The 23,209-nt window shown below is 30.7% G+C and overlaps 2 protein-coding genes and 1 long non-coding RNA gene across 4 annotated transcripts; 2 read left to right on the top strand and 1 right to left on the bottom strand.

Moving 5' to 3' along the window:
• Positions 1-4,365: 4,365 nt before the first annotated feature.
• Positions 4,366-6,576, bottom strand: LOC119370639 (uncharacterized). Of its 2 annotated transcripts, none has more exons than XR_005178199.2 (3): positions 5,661-6,576; positions 4,770-4,961; positions 4,366-4,634 (listed from the first exon to the last, which is right to left on the bottom strand). It is a non-coding gene; the product is annotated as an uncharacterized LOC119370639 (long non-coding RNA). The 2 variants fall into 2 exon arrangements; XR_005178198.2 differs by having other exon boundaries at positions 4,770-4,939; positions 5,661-6,573.
• Positions 6,577-6,732: 156 nt separating this feature from the next.
• Positions 6,733-8,599, top strand: LOC105643199 (AAA-ATPase ASD, mitochondrial). Its single transcript, XM_037639220.2, has one exon. The coding sequence runs from the start codon at positions 6,813-6,815 to the stop codon at positions 8,310-8,312; it is 1,500 nt and encodes a 499-aa protein (XP_037495148.2). The 5' UTR covers positions 6,733-6,812; the 3' UTR covers positions 8,313-8,599.
• A 7,400-nt stretch (positions 8,600-15,999) lies between these two features.
• On the top strand, positions 16,000-17,683 carry LOC105643218 (AAA-ATPase ASD, mitochondrial). Its single transcript, XM_037639216.2, is given in 2 exon segments — positions 16,000-16,411; positions 16,414-17,683. Coding segments are annotated over 2 exon segments (1,446 nt in total). The 5' UTR covers positions 16,000-16,122; the 3' UTR covers positions 17,571-17,683.
• The last annotated feature ends 5,526 nt before the right edge of the window (positions 17,684-23,209 follow it).

The raw sequence follows: 23,209 nt of genomic DNA, 5'->3' as shown, positions 1-23,209 counted from the left end.
TGTGCTTTGTTTGTGTGGAATTGGGATGAAGTGGGTCACCATGGGTTTGTGAGACTGTTTCTGTTATACGGATCCTGATTCTGATTTCTGTTATATGGATCCTGATTCTGTTTCTGTTAGCCGGGTAAATGGGAGATCGGCGCCCCCGTGTGCACTTACTGTTACCGTTACTGTTAACCACAGGTTGGCTTCTTTATTGGGCGCACCGGATAATCTAGATTTGATCGCAGCCCGCAGGGTGGCCTCCTGTTGTGAGCGCCTGATGATCTAGATTTGATGGAGACGACCGGGTTGCCTCCTGTTGGTATGGAAAAGAAAAGAGAGAATGGAAAGAAAAATGAGAGGGCTGGTCAAGTGAGGATTAGACCGGTCGGCCAGTATGGGGGATCGGCTCCCTGGTGCACATGTGAGAGGATGAGCCATGCGGGAGGACGGCTCATCGGGGGTTCGGTGACTCCACTGACTAATTTCCACGTGATGTGATTATATGAAGATGTTAATAATTGTGAGTGCTGGTGATATGCCATTTGTGTGACTGGCTGTGTGAGCATATATCTAGTCGGATGACTAGGTTGATATATTTATACAATGGTGTGAATGCTTGTGTTGTGCAATAATTATTATTTATTAATAAACTCACATCTCTTTTGTTTAAATCTTTCAGGAAGTAGCATTTTCTAAATCCCAGCTATAACTCTGCTCTTCACTATAAAAAAAGAAATTCGCTAATTTTCGTATTGATCAATTAAATAGATAAATGTCCGAAGACTTATATGTATACATCCGTCAATGAACTCCGCAGTTATAGAATTTGTATACTTTTAAGTTGTGTATTATTATAGATGGAATAATTCTGTGAGCCTGTTTTATTAAATATAGTGAAATTTGTAAATGTTTAAAATTATATTGAGATAGCAAATTTGTAGTGTTTCAGGCTTACTACGGGCCTCGGGGGCCTTAAGCTTACCTGGGCCCTAGTGCCGGTCCGGCCCATGGAAATGGGTCGTGACATAAACGTATAAGAATTTTAAAATTTTCTAATTAGAATAGGACTAAATTATTTTTAAGGATATTTTTAATTAATCAACTAATAAAATTAAGGGTTTTCTAATTAGAATAAGACTAAATTATTCTAATTAAAATTAAAAGTTTGCAGGGGCGTTTAGAACTCAATATTCTCTCTCACGTTCGCGGAAGCGCGCGCGCCCACACACATACACACACATAATTTGAAATTTCTATACACAAAAAAATTATGATTTATTATATTATAATTTCAATATTAAAATTCTCATGGTTATCTTACTTCCATTAAAATACTTAAGACTAAAAAAATAAAAAATAAAAGATATTATATTAATCTTACAATCGAGATAAACATTTAAATTTTTATTAATAAAATATAAAATAAAGGGAGGAACAAAAGAGAAAAGGAAGCGCAAACATACTAAAGATGTGGCGGAGAAGCGACATGCAGTGAAAATGGAACTGAATTTTGGTTACATTTTTAGCAACGGATAAATATTCCGTTTCTAATCTGTCTGCAGAACCAACTCTCAGCAGTGGAAAAAATAATTTTTGTTATAACTTTAGAAACGGAAATCCGTTGCTAACAAGTTTGTAGAACGTTTGTCAACTCTTAGAAAAATAATGGAACAAGATTTGTTAATTAATAAAAATAATATGATTAAGGAAACTAATATAATCAATCTAATTAAAAATTATTATATAATTTTAATCGATAAATAATTAAAATTTTTCTAATTAGAGAGTCTATTTCTTTCTGATATTTTATGATAAGCTTATTTAAGAGGCAAAGCTTGTAAGCTTATAATTATTCATGATTATTAAAAGATTATAATTAATCTATAAAATCTATAGATCTAAATTATAAGAACTATAAGTAAAAATAATCTATTTTTTTAAATAGATTGAGAGTTAAAATTATACTTACAGCAAAAATAATCTATAAGAAGACATGATTGCAAACTCAATATTTTCAAATTAGCAAAGCTTGATGTGATAATTCTTGATAGTCAAAAGTAACAAATTCTTAATAGTTAAAAGCAATTAAAACTAAACATATATAGTGATATAATAGGACAAATACCTAATTAGAATATGATTAAATTTATAATATTAATATAATAAAATAATGTTTTGACATCATAATTAAAATAGAATTAGTAATGATATTTTTTTCAATTCATAAACTTAGTAGAGAGGTTTTAGGAACTCAATGTCCACCATTTGTATTTTTATATATATTATATTATAGATATACATTAATTAATAATTAATTATTATTATATCTCTTTCTTAATATTTTACTTTTTTCAGTAAAAGACAAATTAGGCAAAATCCTTTTTTAACATAGAGCTAGACAAATTTTCTACGGTCAAATGTATTTTAATGTAAGTGGCATGGAAATTTTTGGTTTAGAAAAATGAAGATCCTAACACTATATATGTTGTCATGACGATTGACGACATCGTTATTGTTATGTCATTGATTAGAACATTCATTATTATTTTATAATTTTAAAGTTACTCATTTAATTTATTTTTTATAAAAAATTAGTTTATAAAATTACAATCTAATTCATTTAAATAGACAAATTTATTATATTTGAAATAAAGTAAAAGTAAAGTTCATTTTGCCCTTTATTTAGCTTGCTTTATTTCATTAATATGTGAAAATAACAAAAAAAAAAAAAAAATGGCAGACAAAATACATTTAATACATTAAATGTACTTAGGCTACTAATGCAAAACTATCATCCCTTTTTCTTTCCATTTAGAAAAAAAAAAAGTATACGAAATTTTCATGTTATGGGCTTTATTTTCATATGAAGTCAAGTCCATAAATCTTTGTGACGAGGAGTGAATATTTTCAAGACTAAAGGGGGAATTAAGATGTAGGGCTTTAAGATCCAACGTACGTGATGAAGTTATAGAAGTAAAACTTTTTTTTTTTCTCTCTCTCACATGTTGATATATATATATATATAAAAATAGATGTGAAGTGTTGTTATTTATATGTTTGTGGAGAAATTGAGGAGACAGCTGAGGTTCTAAAAACTTTGGCTCTGAAATAAAATGTTTCTCTATATTTTAATTACTAAATATGCATATTTTTAAGATTAACAATTCAGTGTAAATTTTCCTCCAAAAGCAAAAAGTAGGAGGGGATTTTAAATCATTGCTCATATGGTCATTTTTTGTATTGGATATATTAATTTTGGGTTAAAGTCATTAAATAACATAATAGATGAAGCCAACATGAGATATTTGACTTTAAAAAAAGAATGACGTACTTAATGCAATGTTGAGGGCAAATCAAGGAAAAAAATGAAAAAAAATTCAGTTAAATAGAAAAACTTTCATTTCTTAATTGCTCAGTGATTTCAGTTGTGTATATTAAATGAATTTGAGGAAGTAGTTTTTTTTTTTATATTATAATATAAAAACTTTATTTATTAATTAATAATAAATTAAATAAGAAGAGAGTAAATTTAAAATAAAGAGAGAGAAGAGAGCGAGATATCAAATTTTAGTTCTCTCGATCACAAGAATTTTTAATAATTTGATGAGTTAAAGGGAACACTATTTAAGAATAATTTTATGCGCTCTCAATATTAATGAACTGCATTATATGTCAATACTGTCCGATTAATTTTTTCTTTCTTGTTAAATAAGCTTTTCTTTTTGGTCATTATATTCACTTTTAACCCGATCCAATTCAATCCAATTAATTGTGAAGTGAATATGTATATGGATATTAATTCTCTTGTCAAATAGGATTCATGTTATAGAATTCAATCCAAATTCGATCTACGATCAAATTACTCATGTTGTATTTAGTTCATTAAGCCTACCAATAAATAAAAATATTTAACTAGATAATTTTATTCTTTTTGGCCTTTCTAAAATAAGCTTCAGTAAAAAAAAAATTGGAGACTACTGCTGACCTACCCCATTCTCCATATTTTATTATTAAAAAAAAAAAAAGCATGCGTGTGGAAGTAAGTTGTCTTCTCACATTGTAAAAAATATATATTTTTAGGGTTTGCAGATACAAAGCGGCAAATGAAAAAAAAAAAAAAAAAAAACTACAAACTAATCCCGGCATTGTATCCTTTTATTATCAAAAAATAATTTCTGATAAAAGGTTTTAAAATTTTGATATTTATGATACTCACAAAAATAAATCAAAAAAAATATTTTTATGATTAAAGAGAAAACTAAATTATTTTCAAAAAAAAATTATTACAAAAGAAAAAGAATACTTTTTAAAGGAGAAAAATATTTTTGGAATTTTGACAAATTTATTATACAAGGTTTTCTGTATTTAGTGTAACCGGGGATCAAACCTTATGGGAATTAAAGGCGCTAACCACCTCAACTAACACCTTGTTGGTATTATTAATCTATTTTTCTTTAATAGTTATTGCATCAATTATTTAATTAATTAAAGAAGGGATAGAAGGTAGTGGAGGCAAGGGAGGTTGTGTGACTTTATGAGCGTCACGTGTTTTGGCACAACCACCTCGCCCTCGAATACCTCGAGCTCATCCCCTTCATGCAGAGTCCTCGACCCCATGCCTGTATCCATTTGAACCCGAACAAGGTGATCTACAATACAACATAATAATTGACACAAATATTACAAAAGTTTCAAGACTAAACATAAATGTTTAAGTTTTGAGTTTATACAATATAGTAACTATGCTTAAGGTTTTGAATTTTAAGAATTAAGATAATACTAACTATTTTAATATTCTTTGTCTCATTCTTCTTCGTCTTATTCATCTTTTCCTCCTCCTCCTTGTTTTGAAGTACCTAAGACATGGGGCTTCGCTTCATCATCTTTATTTGACATACCAATCTCAACATATGTCTCATATTCATCAGCCAATCGTTCCGTTAAATCTTCAACTCTTTGTATCGGTAATTCAAAAACTAATTAACAAAATTGATAAACTAATTCATTAAAAAACTAACCTAATTAACAAACGGATATAATTAACAAACTAACCTAATTAACAAATAACCTACTTAACAAACTAATTAACGTAATTAACAAACTAAGATAATGCGAAAAAGTAACATATGCATAGATTCATACACCAATTATATAATTAACAAAATTGACAAATCAATTAATTAAAAAAACTAACCTAATTAACAAACTAATTAAGCTAACCTAATTAATAAACTAACCTAATTAAATAAATTTGTTCATAATAACCATTAAGTGTTTTAATCTAAAACAGTCAAACAAATGACAAATAACAAAAAAAAAAATGACAAAATAATTAACTAACAAATGACAAACTAATTAACATTCAAAGAAATTAACTAAAAAATAATAAACTAATCAAAAAACTAAAAACTATCAAACTGAGATTAATTAGAAACTAGCTAGAATCAACAAAAATAACATATATCAAACTACAAACCAATACTAACTGTCAACAATCAACAAAATAGAAAAATAACCAAAAAAATCCATCTTCAATAAAAAAAAAACATTTAACAATCATAATCGACATAAAATATAAATGCAAAAAAATTAAAAAAATAATAAAAATCATGTTATAGCTGTAAATACAAAAAAATATTAACAAAAATAAAAAAAATAAAAAAAGAAGAACTTACCTGCAGTGCGGTGTTGCCCAACAGCGGCGGCGGGTGAGACCAGAAAAGTAGTCGACTGGCGTCAGAACTTGCTTGACGGAGTGAGACAGAGGGAGAGAGGCTACACACACACACAGAGAGAGAGAGAGAGAGAGAGAGAGAGAGAGAGAGAGAGAGAGAGAGAGAGAGAGAGAGAGAGAGAGAGAGAGAGAGGCGTAAGACTGAAATTAGTCTCACGCGAGAGAGGAGGCGACTAAATCGCCCTAAAACTTTAGCGGCTGACCAGATCAGTCGCTAAAATAAAACAATTGGTCGCTATTTTAATTGACGCGGCAAAAAAGCACCGTCACTAATAAAAAAAAATAATCATTAATCGGTCTCTAATTACAATGGAATTTTGGGCATCGCAGCAATCGCACACTCGTTGCTAATCTGTCCCTAATAATTCCTGCCAATAGTTGGCAGCAAATATAGCGACAAAATATACGTCGGTTGCTATTTTGTAACATTGGTTGGTGCCAATTCTAGGCGCGAAATAGAGCGACGAATTTCACTTCAGTCGCTAGTGATAGTTTACCAAAGGTTTCACGAGAAATTTCTATGGCTGGCGGTCGCATTTCTATGGCTAATTAGCGACTGCATAACGTCGGTCGTAAAGTCGGTCACTAAAAATGTTTTTTTTTTTTATTGATGTAGCTTTTAATAATTACCTCTATTATTTACAGTGTTCAGCGGTGTAACATTTATACTAGTATTTAGAGTTTGAAACAATGAATTGTGGTACATTACTCATTTTAATGTGTAGTATTTATACTAGTGTTTAGAGTTTGAAATAATGATTTGTGATATATTACTCGTTTTAATGTTTAATAAGACGCTAACAGCCACTAAGACAATTAATTTTACTCAACAATCACTAAGAATATAAATTATTTTCTGAAACAAGTGGAAGAGCAACAAATTATTTATTTAATCATTCTTGGAAAATTCCAAGAAATGAACAAGTGTTTACCTACCTTCTTTACCAAGCAAACACACTTCATTCCCGAGTTTTTTCCCTATATAAAAAGCTCCACACAAGTGTTTCAGAATCCCTATCTATCTAAACATCATTAAACACACTACCAACTTCTACTCCAAAAAAAGAAACTACTGTCCTTAAGACCCAAAAAAATGATCATAACAGAGCTATTTGCTCAGTTAGGCTCAGCAATTGCTGGCCTAATGTTTGCTTGGGCTGTGTTTCAGCAATACTTCCCTTATGAACTTCGCAGCTATATTGATACATATAGCCAAAAGATTATTGGCATCTTCTACCCATATATCCATATCATCTTTGATGAATATACCGGCGAAGACCTTCGACGCAGCGAGGTCTACGCCGCCATTCAAAACTACCTTAGCACCAACTCATCAATGCGCGCCAAGCGGCTTAAAGCTGATGTAGTCAAAGATGGGAAGTCTGTGTTACTTACAATGGATCACAATGAACAAATCTCTGATGATTTTAATGGAATTAAAGTTTGGTGGACTTCAATAAAAAATGATACCAAAACGAAGCAGTTTACTTTCTATCCGGAATTGGATGAAAGCAGGTATTTCAAACTCACTGTCCATAGACGATATAGAGATATCATTATTAAGTCTTACATAGATCATATTATTAAGGAAGGGAAGGCCACTGCAGTTAGAAATCGGCAAAGAAAGCTTTATACTAATAATCCAAGCAAGAATTGGTACGGATGGAGAGGTGCTAAATGGAGCCATGTCGTGTTTGAGCATCCTGCGTCGTTTGACAGTTTGGCCATGGGTATAAAGATGAAAGAACAGATAAAGAATGATCTGATCAAGTTTAGTAAAGGGAAAGATTATTATGCCAAGATTGGGAAAGCTTGGAAAAGAGGTTATCTTCTTTATGGTCCACCAGGAACTGGAAAGTCCACTATGATTGCTGCTATGGCTAATTTATTGAATTATGATATTTATGATATTGAATTAACTACCATTAAAGATAACAGTGAGCTTCGGAAGTTATTGATTGAAACTACCAGTAAGTCTATTATTGTAATAGAGGATATTGATTGTTCTCTTGACCTTACTGGTCAAAGAAAGCCAAAGAAAGTGAAAGATGATGATGAAGACGATCCGATTTCTAAAAAGCGAAAGGAATTAGAGGAAGAAACAAGTAGTAAGGTGACTCTATCTGGGCTTTTGAATGTCATTGATGGGATTTGGTCTGCTTGTGGTGGAGAGAGAATTATTATTTTTACTACTAATTATGTGGAGAAACTTGATCCGGCTTTAGTTAGAAGGGGAAGAATGGATAAGCATATAGAAATGTCTTATTGCTGCTTTGAAGCTTTTAAGGTTTTAGCTAAGAATTATCTGGATGTAGATTCCCATGAATTGTTTGCGAAAATTGAGAATTTGATGAAGGAAATTAAAATGACACCAGCGGATGTGGCAGAGAATTTGATGCCAAAATCAGTAGATGAAGATGAAGAGACTTGTCTGAAGAATTTGATTGCAAGTCTTGAGGAGGCAAAATTGAAAGCAGAGCAAGAAGCAAAGTTGAAGGCAGAGCAAGAAGAGAAAGAGAAAGAGAAAGATTCTGATGTAGCATTAGTTAAAGAACCCAAAGAAAATGGCTTCACTGAAAATGGAAAGGAATAAGGTGATGAGTTTCTCCATGTTGATGATGGCTAGGGTTGTGGTTTTTATATTGTGTGATTGTTTATATAGTGTTATGATTGCAATCTGATTGTAAATCTGGATTGAATAATTAGGAGTCTTTCTAAATATTTGCATAGTCACTGTAAATAGGGATTTGATGTAATTAAGCATTAGTATGATTGTGAATTCAGTATCAATAATATCTTCTAAAGTGTCTTTGTAATTACATGTTTGCTTGTACCAAACACAACCCAAATCCTCTCCATTCACATGTTTCAAAGGTTTTAAGAGTAAAAAAGTGCTATGAATTTGTTTAATAAAAGTTGAAAATTATTTTTCTGGAAAGTGTTACTTGACATGTTTTTTTGAAGTATTGTTTAATTGTTTATATATATATTTATAATTTTCTTGTAATTTAAATTTAAAATCTTCTAATAGAAGCCTTGATTTCCAAGTTCTTTCAGAAATTCTTAAGTTGGCTTCCTTCTTGCATAAATTTACTCCGCCCTTAAAATTCTCTTTTATCATATAACTTATTTATATTGAGTATGTATATTTAATATTTTTTTTTATTGATCTGGATTCAAGCTTTTTCAGAAGTCTATTATGAGGGTACGTTGCTTAAGAGATCCAGCGTCTCATCCCAATGGACCAATTGGTAGTTGGTTATATTTAATAATTTTAATGCTAATAATTTATGCAAATAAAATATTAATTGGTATCTTTCTACTAGGGAAAAAAAAATAATAATATAGTAATAAGAAGTGAAAATATTTTAAATAGCAACTAACTATTGACCGGGTGTATAGAATTAGATTAATGAATGCATGCAATTAGCCGCTTTTGTAAAAAATGGTTGAATATCTGAACTTTCACTCTCATCATGCTAGAACAAATTTTGAAGGTTTAATATTGATTTGATACGTGGTTAATATAACTTTTGAAACAATAATTTTAACATTTTTCAACTATCCAATAAGTGTTTAATTTATCTAATTTTATAAATTTAATTGTTCAATAGGTCAATTAAAGTGTTTAATAGGGGTAATTTTATAAGTTGAAGTGTTCAATAAGTCCAAGTAAAAGTTAAGGAGTCACAAGATTTTTCGTAAAAAATATATGAGTGAATTTATGTATTGAGCCTATAAAAAATGGAAAATAATTACGAAACAAGGAAAAAATAAAAAGAAAATTAATGCGACAAGGAGATATATTTTCTAGGATAAAAATAAATATTTTCAGTTATTTATTTCCTAAAGAACATTAAATTTATTTTCTAAATAATCTTAAATAGAATTGATTTTGATTGGATTGAAATCAATTTACAAGTTTTGATTTTGAATCAAAAGGATTCATTCAGTTTCAATTTTTGGTTTTAAAATTGAAATCAGTCCAAAGTGGCTTGAACCAGTGAGAACCTGCTGGAATGGATCAAAGAAAATGAAGTTTCCAAAGAAGATGGTGACGCCTTGTTCATGTTAGGCAATTAAAAATGACCTAACACGTAAATTGAAATCTAAATATTATAGAAAAGTTTTGGAAACGTGTTGAACTTACTTTCGTCTTTGAAATAATTATTATAATTTGCAGCAGTATTTCCGTTTTCCCTCCTTTTTCTTAATTTGTTTCTATTATTTTTCAATCCTCTTCTTCACCTTAAATCCCTGTCTCTTCTTCAGGATTTCCTGCGTTGTCTATACGTCCTAAACCTGAATTAAGGACTCTTTGAAGCTTAGATATTTATATGGGCCCATTTTGAACTTTGAGAAATCTGAACATCTCTTACATCTTTTGGTATTTTAATATTGTTTATTTCATGGCATCATTAAAAAATTAAGCATTGAAAAGTCTTAGTTAATTGTTCTTATAGCTAGGTAGTAGGTATAAAGATTGTTGAACTGTTTCTTTCTCATTTTATTTATTATTTTTTTGAAAAAAAATTATTTTTTTATTAACAAGGGAAAGAGTTTTTTAATATTATAAATAAAATAATTAAAATTTCATCATAACAAAATATATATACTTGTTGAAAGGTCGTTCTCTCTTCTTCCAGGCCAATCACCATTGCTCTCTTTTCTCCTTCGAGGGGCGGCCAGTGCTGAGGTCAATTCTTTCCTTTTTTTATTTTTTTTAGATAATCCTTAAATTTATATTTTTTGATACAGATTTGAGTTACTGTCGTCAATTATTGAAATATATTATTTTTTATAACTTAAAATTTTATTTTCAGATATAGTTTAACCTAAACATTCATTGAGTACCCTTTATCCTTTAATGGATCAACCCACGTGAACAGAATTTAGTTTTAATCTAATGGGTTGTGCCTCTAGTTAATTAAAAAAAAAAAAAAAGAGAACATCATTTTCTAAAACGGTAAGTAATTTTTCCAATCAAGAAGAGTGTTGAATTTATTTCTCTATTGGAAATTAGAGAAATTAATTATTTTAAAAATATTTTCTAAAAGTTAAGTAAATTTTCCAAACAAGGAGAGTGGGAATTTATTTCTTTAGTGGAAAAATACTCTCGTTTCTTTTTGGAAATTAAAGAAAATTAATTATTTAAAAAATATTTTGTAACACCCGCCGCCCAGTCCCGAGAGATTCGACGGCGGATGTCACATTCGGTGCCGGAGGCACCGTCTTAACCTATAAATCATGAATTATAAGTGATTTAGTATTCACAAAACTACAATGAAAACTGAATTTAAACTGAATTCATTCATGAAACTTCTCATACTTAAACAATATTACTTAACATAGGAAATTTCCAGCATAAAAGCAATCTTGACCTTTGCTGAGTTTTTAATATATAACTGGAGTTATATATCTCCAAATTGAATGAAATTAGTTTCATTAGAAAGTTAAGACACAGTTATACAATTGTTATGAAGGAACCATAACCCAGATCAATCTGTCAGATAGGCAAAATAAGATAGGAACACAGACTAATAGTCCAGACCGGATTCAGCAGAACCAAAGTCTAATGTTTATCAAATTCCTCCCTAACCAGACACTCAAATTAACCCAATCAAAAACCTGGGAAATCTCAAGACACAGGGCAACAACTCTCATGAATAACTCAGCACCTAATATTGCCATTATGGTCAAACTGGGCACTCAATCTATTGCTGCATGTGGTCTGTTACAACAGAGTCAGTTTAGGTATTTTAGCCATAAGTAGAGCTATATTTATCTAAATTGGAAACAAGAGGATGGGTTGGAAAGCTAAGAAGTAGACCTACAACTTTCATGAAGGACTCAAATACAGAGGGAAAATAAAACGAATAGAAAAACAGTCCTTAAACACACCCATTAACACATTTTCCCTTGGTACATTCTGCCACTCTTGGAAGAAGAAGAGAAAAATATTTTCTTCATAAATTCAACATATAGGTAAGCTTAGAAAACACTCAAGAACACATTTATACAATCAAATTTCAACAATCAAATCATTTCATACCAAATCCCCAACTTTTCACAAAGTAGCACAAACTTCACAAAATCAAAAATTGAAGTAAGGTAAGTGTGCTTATGAACACAAACCTTCAAAACAACTTGGATCAAAGCTCCTTAAACTTTGGTCTTGCCTTTATCTTTGTTAAAAGGCTCTCCACCCTCTACATGTAATAAGCTCAAAATCAAAACAAAGAAAGCAAAGAAAAGAAGAAGTTGGAGCATGATTAAGTATGTATATGCTAAAAGAAAACTCTAAATCCAAAAATAATGAAGTTTACTTCACCTAAGTAGGAAGTCTCCAAATTCCTTGAAATTAATCCCCAAAACCACTTCTCAAGCTTTAATCTCTAGATTTTCTTACTTTATTCAAGGTAAATGGAGTGAATTTGGTGAATTATTCAAGTAGAAAATGGAGAAAACAAAGAGAAGAGAAAGAGAGGCTAAAGGTGAAATGGAGGAGAAGAAGATGAAGTTCACGTTAGATGGAGAGGAAGAGGAAGAAAAATATTGCTCAAATAATGGAGTTGACTAAAAGGGTAGTTTGGTCTTTTTACCAATATTGGATGGCTAGGATTGAATGTAAATCTAATCTAATGGCTACAAATATTCTCCAAATTAAATTCCTTCAAAATACTATATAACACAACAAAATTCTCAAATTTACTCCATAAAAATAATTTCTCTAATTTTCTTAATTAATATAACACCATTTCAAATTTAATCCATACAACTATTGCCTCATTTCCTTAATTAATATCACACCTTAAGTCACTACTCACTAATTCTCTAAAATTCTCCAAAAATATTCATTACCCACTTTCTACCCATAAAAACCATGCATGCATGCTCCAAAAATGTGATATAAAATATTAACCCTATCTAATAATTTTTTTCGGACCAAAATAATATTTATTCCCGGACCGATGATACTATTCACAGACCGGTAACTTACTATTTTAGACACAGAAAAATGGGGCGTTACAGTTCTTCCCCCCTTAAAGAATTTCATCCTCGAAATTCACCTGAATTAAACAACTGAGGATGTTGTTGTCTCGTAATGTCTTCACTTTCCCATGTAGCTTCTTCGGTCTTATGGTTTCTCCAAAGAACCTTTACCAAAGGAATTCTTTTATTCCTTAGTTCCTTGATTTCCCTAGCAACTATCTTCACTGGTTCTTCCTCATAAGTTAAATCTGGATCAATAGTAATAGATTCAACTGTTATCACATGTGATGGGTCGGACCGATACCTCCTCAACATAGATACGTGGAAAACATTATGTATCCTATCCAGGTCTGGTGGTAAAGCTAGTCTTTAGGCCAATGGACCCACACGCTCAATGATCTCATATGGACCAATGAACCGAGGACTAAGCTTACCCTTTCTTCCAAATCTCAATATCTTTTTCCACGGAGATACCTTAAGGAAAACCTTATCTCCCACTGCATACTCTATATCTCTCCTCTTCAAGTCTGCATAAGCTTTTTGACGATCTGAAGCTGCTCTCAATCTATCTCTGATAATTTTGACCTTTTCTTTTGTATCCTGAATCAAATCCTGACCTACCATCTTGCCCTCGCTCAATTCTGACCAACATAATGGAGTCCTACATCTCCTACCATATAGCGCTTCAAAAGGGGCCATCTGAATACTCGACTGATAACTGTTATTATAAGCGAATTCGACAAGTCGAATGTACTTCTCCCACATGCCCTCAAACTCAATAACACAAGCTCTTAACATATCCTCCAAAATCTGAATAACCCGCTCTGACTGACCATCTGTCTGAGGATGAAAAGCTGTGCTGAAATTCAGCTTAGTACCCAGGGCCTCATGTAGCTTCTTCCAAAATCTAGAAGTAAATCTTGGATCTCTATCTGAAATGATGGATGAAGGAACTCCATGTAATCTCACTATCTCATCTATATAAAGCTCTGCATACTGCTCCATGGTGAAGTTGGTCCTAACAGGAAGAAAGTGTGCTGACTTAGTTAGTCTGTAACTATTACCCATACAGCATCTTTCTTTTTAGGAGTTAAAGGCAATCCAGTCACAAAATCCATTGTAATCCTATCCCATTTCCACTCTGGAATAACAGCAGGGTGTAACAAACCAGAAGGAAACTGGTGCTCTGCTTTAACTTGCTGGCACGTCAAACACCTCGACACATAATCTGTGATATCCCTCTTCATCGCTGGCCACCAATACTGTGATTTCAAATCCTGATACATTTTATTACTGCCAGGATGCATAGCATAAGGACTACTATGAGCTTCCTTTAAGATACACTGTCTCAACTCTAAAATTTTAGGCACACAAAGTCTGTCCCCAAAGTACAAGCAGTCATCATCTTTAATCATAAATCTCTTTTTCCTTCCCTCTCTGGTTAGGTCTTTCCACAAGGCAATAGTCTCATCATCCTTTTGTGCATCTCGAATTTGTTGAAGTAGGCTAGGTCTAATCATAAGCTCTGCCACAAGTGCACCATTACTAGCTACAGATAATCGAGTATTCATAGCACGTAAAGCAACCAAGGACTTCCTGCTAAGTGCATCTGCTACCACATTCGCTTTACCTGGATGGTAATCAATGGTGAAGTCATAGTCTTTAAGTAGCTCTAACCATCTACTTACTGTTACAACAGAGTCAGTTTAGGTATTTTAGCCATAAATAGAGCTATATATATCTAAATTGGAAACAAGAGGATGGGTTGGAAAGCTAAGAAGTAGACCTACAACTTTCATGAAGAACTCAAATACAGAGGGAAAATAAAACGAATAGAAAAACAGTCCTTAAACACACCCATTAACACATTTTCCCCTGGTACATTCTGCCACTCTTGGAAGAAGAAGAGAAAAATATTTTCTTCATAAATTCAACATATAGGTAAGCTTAGAAAACACTCAAGAACACATTTATACAATCAAATTTCAACAATCAAATCATTTCATACCAAATCCCCAAATTTTCACAAAGTAGCACAAACTTCACAAAATCAAAAATTGAAGTAAGGTAAGTGTGCTTATGAAAACAAACCTTCAAAACAACTTGGATCAAAGCTCCTTAAACTTTGGTCTTGCCTTTATCTTTGTTAGAAGGCTCTCCACCCTCTACATGTAATAAGCTCAAAATCAAAACAAAGCAAACAAAGAAAAGAAGAAGTTGGAGCATGATTAAGTATGTATATGCTAAAAGAAAACTCTAAATCCAAAAATAATGAAGTTTACTTCACCTAAGTAGGAAGTCTCCAAATTCCTTGAAATTAATCCCCAAAACCACTTCTCAAGCTTTAATCTCTAGATTTTCTTACTTTATTCAAGGTAAATGGAGTGAATTTGGTGAATTATTCAAGTAGAAAATGGAGAAAACAAAGAGAAGAGAAAGAGAGGCTAAAGGTGAAATGGAGGAGAAGAAGATGAAGTTCACGTTAGATGGAGAGGAAGAGGAAGAAAAATATTGCTCAAATAATAGAGTTGACTAAAAGGGTAGTTTGGTCTTTTTACTAATATTGGATGGCTAGGATTGAATGTAAATCTAATCTAATGGCTACAAATATTCTCCAAATTAAATTCCTTCAAAATACTATATAACACAACAAAATTCTCAAATTTACTCCATAAAAATAATTTCTCTAATTTTCTTAATTAATATAACATCATTTCAAATTTAATCCATACAACTATTGCCTCATTTCCTTAATTAATATCACAACTTAAGTCACTACTCACTAATTCTCTAAAATTCTCCAAAAATATTCATTACCCACTTTCTACCCATAAAAACCATGCATGCATGCTCCAAAAAGGTGATATAAAATATTAACCCTATCTAATAATTTTTTTCGGACCAAAATAATATTTATTCCTGGACCGATGATACTATTCACAGACCGGTAACTTACTATTTTAGACACAGAAAAATGGGACGTTACATATTTTCTAAAAACTTAAGTAAATTTTCCAAACAAAAAGAGTGAAAATTCGTTTCTTTAGTGGAAAAATATTCTGTTTTGAACCAAAATTCTATTTATGATTGATTTGGTACATATGTGAACAACACATGTGTAATTAAGTCTAATGAAAACGACATTGCGTAACTTGCTCACCCTGCAAGAAAAAAAAAAACTTATTTCCCAAGTTTCTTCATTATATAAACACTTCTCTGTCTTTCTACACACATGTGTAATTAAGTCTATGAAAACGACATTGCGTAACTTGCTCACCCTGCAAGGAAAAAAACTTATTTCCCAAGTTTCTTCATTATATAAACACTTCTCTGTCTTTCTAAACATTATTAAATATCCAGCCAATTTCCACTATCAAAACAAGAGTTCTTACTCTTAAGAGAAAAAAAAAATGGGCATAGCAGAGGGTTTTACTCAGCTAGGTTCAGCAATTGCTGGCCTAATGTTTGCTTGGGCTATGTTTCAACAGTACTTCCCTTGTCAACTTCGCAGCTATATTGATACTTATAGCCAAAAGATTATTAGCATCTTCTACCCATATATCCATATTATCTTTGATGAATATACCGGAGAGGACCTCCAACGGAGCGAGGTCTACGCCGCCATTCAAAACTACCTTAGCACCAACTCATCAATGCGGGCCAAGCGACTTAAAGCTGATGTAGTCAAAGATGGGAAGTCTGTGTTACAATGGATCACCATGAAGAAGTTACTGATGATTTTCATGGAATTAAAATTTGGTGGACTTCAATCAAAAACGATCCCCAAACGAAATCATTTTCTTTCTATCCTGAATTGGATGAGAGAAGATTTTTCAAACTCACTGTCCATAGACGTTATAGAGATATCATTATTAAGTCTTATATAGATCATGTTATTAAAGAAGGAAAGGCCACTGCAGTTAAAAATCGGCAAAGAAAGCTTTATACTAATAATCCAAGCAAGGATTGGCATGGATGGAGAGGTACTAAATGGAGCCATGTTGTGTTTGAGCATCCAGCGACGTTTAACAGTTTGGCAATGGCGACAAAGTTGAAAGAACTGATCAAGAACGATTTAATCAAGTTCACTAAAGGGAAAGATTATTATGCCAAGATTGGGAAAGCTTGGAAAAGAGGTTATCTTCTTTATGGTCCACCAGGAACTGGGAAGTCAACGATGATTGCTGCTATGGCTAATTTCTTGAATTATGATGTTTATGATCTTGAATTAACTACAGTGAAGGATAACAGTGAGCTTAGAAAGTTATTGATTGAGACGACCAGTAAGTCTATTATTGTGATTGAGGATATTGATTGTTCTCTTGATCTTACTGGTCCAAGAAAGCCAAAGAAGGAGAAAGAAGATGATGAAAAAGACAAGAATAAAGATCCGGTTTCTAAAAAGAAAAAGGAATTAGAAGAAGAAGCAAGTAAAAGGAGCAAGGTGACTCTATCTGGGCTTTTGAATTTCATTGATGGGATTTGGTCTGCTTGTGGTGGAGAAAGAATTATAGTGTTTACTACTAACTATGTGGAGAAACTTGATCCAGCTTTAATTAGAAGGGGAAGAATGGATAGGCATATAGAAATGTCTTACTGTTGTTTTGAAGCCTTTAAGGTTTTAGCTAAGAATTATTTGGACATTGATTCTCATGAACTGTTTGTGAAAATTGAGAAATTGCTGGAGGAAGTTAAAATGACACCAGCTGATGTTGCAGAGAATTTGATGCCAAAATCAGTAGATGAAGATGAAGAGACTTGTCTGAAGAATTTGATTGCTGCTCTTGAGGAGGAAAAATTGAAAGCAGAGCAAGAAGAGAAAGAGAAAGAGAAGAAATTAATGCATAATACGAGTTGAATGAGAAGAAATTTGTGTTATATTGTTGTATGTTGTATGATTTAAATTATACGACACCCTTTTTATATATATTTATTAATGCATAATTATGATTTACATTTTGCATTATAAAATGCATAATCAATTTCATTAAATTTCTTCATTGGTTGGACAATATATATCATCTCTAACAATAGTTAAAGTTTATGACTGATAAAAAAAGCTTTTTATTATAATTGTAACATTTCTGTACCAATCAAATATTGAAATTTTACTTTTACAACTCACTGTTTCGTAGATTTCAACAATAAGAATAAACTAATTTTTTTTAAAAAAAATTCACCCATTAACTTAAATTTGAAATTTTCTAATATGGTCCACAAACAAAGAGGTGACTAAAATTTTCTAACTTAGATTCTGAAGTTGGCTTCTTTTTCACACTGATAAAACAGGGTTTCAAAAGTTTTCCTTATGGTTAATGATATGATTTTAATGCATAAAATTATATACTCTTTTTATCCTAAAATATAAATCGCTTTTAGATAATTATTCTATTATAAAATATAAGTAGTTTTGAGCCTTTTGAATAATAAATAATGTTTTTTTCAATATTTTTCTTATTTAAATTAATTACAATAAATATTTTCACAAATAATTATTCTTTTTAAATAAAAAGCAAATTTTGAGTTTGTTATACTTAAAGTAATTTTTTGATTATTACACAACAACCGACAAAAAAAAAAAAAAGAAATTAATACGACAAACCGACACGGGCCAATTTGAATGCATGGCCATTCACATTCTCCAAAAATTGGCATTTAGCAATTGACTATTGACTCTTTAGTCAACCATTTTAGAATTATTACATGGGTTTGGATCATGTGATATCCTGCCAGTGGAAGGAATCAGGATTTTTCATAGAGACGAAAATAGATTTTCATATGATAAATAAAAAATAAATTTAATTTAAAAGAGTGTTTTAAAATATAATATTATTTTCATAAGCAAATATATTATATGTGGTCAAAATTATTTTAATGAAAATAGTATAAATAACAATAAAATAATAGAGATTTTTTTAATATATATCATGATTCTCAATAGGAAAAAAATAATTTTCTAAAATTTACATATCAGAAATTACAATAAGAATAATTATTAGTATTTAAATTTTTAAATATGTTAGTGTAATTTTAAAACTCAATCATTTCAATTTCATATTTTTTTTCAAAAAGATTATTAAAATAAAATCATTAATTATAATATTAAATTCATTCTTTTGAAAAAATTAAATATCATATGTGTTTATTTAACGAATTTAGAATTTTAAAGTTTTTTTAAATTGTTAAATTTTAATTAAATAACCAATGATAAATAATTGAAATATAAATTTGTAATACTATTGTATATTTAAAAATTACATAAATTTTATGTATTTAAAAATTACATACATTGAGAGTACTATTCTCCCATGAATCATGAATGGGTGGGTTGGACTAGTGGGCCTTGTCGGAGTTGGTTTTATAGACTTTTTCAATCATGGAAAACAATAATTTCCACTTTTTCAAAATCACTTAAGAGTTACCTACAAACATTATTTGCTTTTCGCTCCACCTCCACAAAAAAATTCATTGAAACATTCCCATACACATATATTGAAAACATAAAAAATAATTGATCAATAAACCAATGGGAACAAATTGTTTTTTTTTTTTTCTTATTTATGTAATTCAACCAAATCAAAAAGAAAAGGAACAACTCCATCCGAGAAGCCCATAAAACGAGCTATTTTGGAAAAAAATAAATAAATGAAACGGTTTGTATGAATATTGTTTGGAATATTATAACATAATTGATTAACAATTTAATTTTGCAGGGATAGTGTTTAGGATAGAAAATTAAGGATTTCGGCTTTTAACGGTTTAGTCTCTTTTGCAATGACCTATACGTATGAATTAAAAAAATTGAAATTATTTTTCTTTTCCTACTTTTGACTGCGTGTGTGTTCCGCATAGATTTCAACTCAACACATGAGATTTTTTATCCTTCTCTATTAAGTAACGGAGTCATTTGACCGAAAAGTTAAAAAAAAAATGGACAAATCAAATATCTAGTCCAAGTTTCGGGCGGCAGTTTTAACCTTTTTCCACTTTACAACAGTTCTAAGCTTAATGGATGAAGATTTGCCTGATTAATTGGCTTGTTCTAGTATTGATTTGGTGCTTGCTTGCCTATCTCTTGTTTCTTCTAAAAAAATTGGCAAATTTGGTTTTTGTTATGTTTTTTTCTTTTTTTTTTTTTCTAAATATAGATTTTAATGTTTGAGTTTTCCTTCTATTTTGGAAAATGTAAGCATGGCCTTATTCTGCTGATTGAAACGGTGAGTTTCAATTAAAACGGGATGTTTTGATATTGTCCAAGAGCTTAGTTCAAGTTCAGTACTCATTTTAATAATATTTTATTCAAAATCTTAAGTAATTTTAATTTTTCCCTGAGTTTGAAATCGATGACTACAAGTCCTTTCATCCAAAAAGTCATATTGTGCCGTTAAATACTTAGGGAAAATACTAAAGTACCCTTATGAATTACTGAAAGTCTGAAATGATTCTCTCTTCCTCATCATTTTACAGAGAACCCCCACCCCTTCTCTCTCTCTCTCTCTTACACCAAACCTTTATCGAGTCTCCATTATCACTCAAGGTTAGGAGTGGCCACGGAACCGGAACCGAACTGAAAATTTTTGGTTCCGGTTCTGATTTGAAACCGAACGGTTCCGGTTCCGGTTCGTCGACGGTTTCCAAACCGACGGTTCCGATCGATTTTCCGACTGATTTTTTGGCAAATCGCATAATTTTAAATTTTAAATTTTCAAGACCGGTTTTCAAAATTTAAAATATTTGTGAAAGTTATACCTAAAAAAAATACACCTAAAAAATTAAAAAATGCTTCAATTAAATTTATATTTTTAAAGACTTGAACTTATTTATTTTTTTTTAAAAAAAGTCTTCAACTAATTTATTTTTTGTTTAAAAAAGTTTGAACACAATTTAAAAAAAAAAATTAAGTTGCCTACGTATCCTCTTGGGGTTTAGAGGAATCAAAGCCCACGTAGTTCTTACTTACCTTATACCAATTTCACCCATTTTACCTTATTCGCTATTTGCACCACCGGTTGATGTTCCCGTTGAGGACCCATCGTATAAATCATATAAATCTTCATTTTCTTTTAGATTTTCTTGTGCTCTTAGTTCGGCCTTGCTCCAATCATCCACGCATGATTGTACTTCTAATGAATCGGGTGTCATACGAGATCGTATTTCATCAAGTATGTTTCCTCCTTGACTAAAAGTTTATTCAACCGCAACAGTGGAGACCGGAGCTGCTCAAACTTATTTTGCAATTAAAGAAAGTATTGAAAAAGTATTGGCGTGACGAACCAATCTAAAATTGGAAAATTAGTATCTGCATAATCATCACCAAACTCAAAAGAAGTGGTTAGATAATTATCAAATTCAGAAAAAGAACTGGATTCCCTTTGTCTTTTTTGTCTTTGTAGTAAAACATGTTCAGCAACACCAACACCACTTACCCTTTGTGTTGGAAATTGTTGAATATTAGATTGAGAAGAATTAGAAGTAGATGAACTAGAAAATTGAACAACTTCACTATATAATTGCATAATATTTTGTTTAACTTCATGCAATACTACATTTATATTAACATTATCTCATATTTCAAGATTTAATACTTCATAATAAATAGTCAAATATTCACATAAAACATCAATTTTACATCTAAGATCAAATACAATAGCAACAAGATAAAGGGGTAGTATATTTTTAAAATAAGATAACCATTTTTTTTTCATTGAAAAAACACAATCTTTTAATATATAATCATTTTCAAATTCTTGGAGTGCACTAACAATATTAATACACATAGGTAAAAATAAATGAGATGTGGGATAATAAACCCCACTAAATTTATAGGTAGCATCATTAAAAATTTTTAAAATATCTAAAATTTTTGCACAAATATCTCAATTTTGTGGATGTAAATTAATATCTTCAATATTATTAGTAACAAAAAAGCATAATAATTCTTTATAAGAAAAAGACTCGTTTAATAATTCATATGTTGAATTCCAACGAGTTGGGACATCCCTTGGAAAACGTTTTGGTCTTTTATTATTTTCCTTACAAAATTTAGCATAACTTTTTATCACTTGGGGATGTCCCCATAAATATGAAATAGCTTTTTTAATTGGAGAAATAAAAGATTCAAGAATTTTTAAACCATCTTGTACACATAAATTTAAAACATGGCATGCACATCTTATATGAAAAAATTTTCCACCAATATTTGGTTCACAAATATTTTTAAGTTCAATAATTGATTTAGTATTAGCAGAAGCATTATCAAATGAAATTGAAAAAAATTTTTTTGTCAACTTATATTCATCTAAAATTGAAACAATTATTCTATAAATATTATTTGCAGTATGTTTATCATCAAAAGCACGAAATGCAATAATTCTTTTTTGAATTTTCTAATCATCATCAATCCAATGACATGTAATGCCCATATAAGAATGCATTTGCCAATGATCACTCCAAATATCACAACAAATTGAAACACGAATTTTCATTTGAGAAAATAAAAGCTCTAACTCTTTTTTTCCTTTATTATATAAAGAAATAATAGTTCGTTTTACAGTATTTCTTGTCACTCTTTTAGCAGAAGGATTTAAAGCTTTTTGACAATAATTATTAAAACCTACTTTTTCACCAAAACTAAAAGATAAATGTTCCATAGAAATCATTTTTGCTAATTCTTCTTTTTGTATTTTTTCAGAATATTTAAATAAAGAAAGGTTAGAAGATGCGTACCCGGAAATTTGTGTTTGAGACCGATCAACTCCTATTTTTGTTGGATGTTTTGTCTCCAAATGCTTCCAAAATGATCCATAGTCGCCTGCTTGTTTAAATTTATAAGATTTTCCACAATAATTGCAAATTACATCAAACATTTTCTCACCTTTGAATTTTTTTCATGAAATGAATGGCGAATATGTCGGAACTTTGTCTTGCTCTTCCAACAATTTGTGCACGTTGCTCTTGCTCTTGCTCTTCCTCTTCTTGTAATTGCTCATTATTAAATTCAGATTCTTGAGTTGGAATTTCCAAATTTTTATTTGGATATTCCTCAAAATTAAATTGGTTGGGAGTGAAATCAAAGAAGTCGTTTGTAGGGATAGATGGATATTGTGTTTCTCCAATCTTTCCCTTGCCCTTACTAGAATTTGAGTTTCCTCCACTTGCTATTATATGATAATAAGATATAATTTGGAAAATTGAATAAAAAAAAATTAGAGAGAATAATAAGAGAGATTGTAGAGTAGAGAAGAATAATATAGAGTAGAGTGTAGCATAGTGTAGAGAGAGTAGAGATTTTTTTGTGAGGAATTTGTAAATGAAATGAAATAATGTATTTATAATAAATCCAAAAAATTATTTTTTTCAAAAATACTTTTGAAACTAGCCATTTATAGTTGTTGGGAGGGGTAATTAAGAGATTTCACAATAAATTTTTTTTTAAAAAAACTGACAGTTTCTAATGGCTCGAACCGTCGGTTCTAACCGGCTGGAGAATCGGTTCGA

The sequence above is a fragment of the Jatropha curcas genome, chromosome 11 (genome assembly GCF_041381405.1).
Source record: "Jatropha curcas cultivar XTBG-Jc1 chromosome 11, XTBG_Jcur_1.0, whole genome shotgun sequence".
Taxonomy (NCBI): domain Eukaryota; kingdom Viridiplantae; phylum Streptophyta; class Magnoliopsida; order Malpighiales; family Euphorbiaceae; genus Jatropha; species Jatropha curcas.
The sequence above is the reverse complement of the archived record's forward strand: the minus strand, read 5'-3'. Positions and strand labels throughout refer to the sequence as shown.

What these genes read in the sequence shown, in the direction of transcription:
- LOC105643199 (XM_037639220.2), top strand. Translation starts at nt 6,813, where the DNA reads ATGATCATAACAGAGCTATTTGCTCAGTTAGGCTCAGCAATTGCTGGC.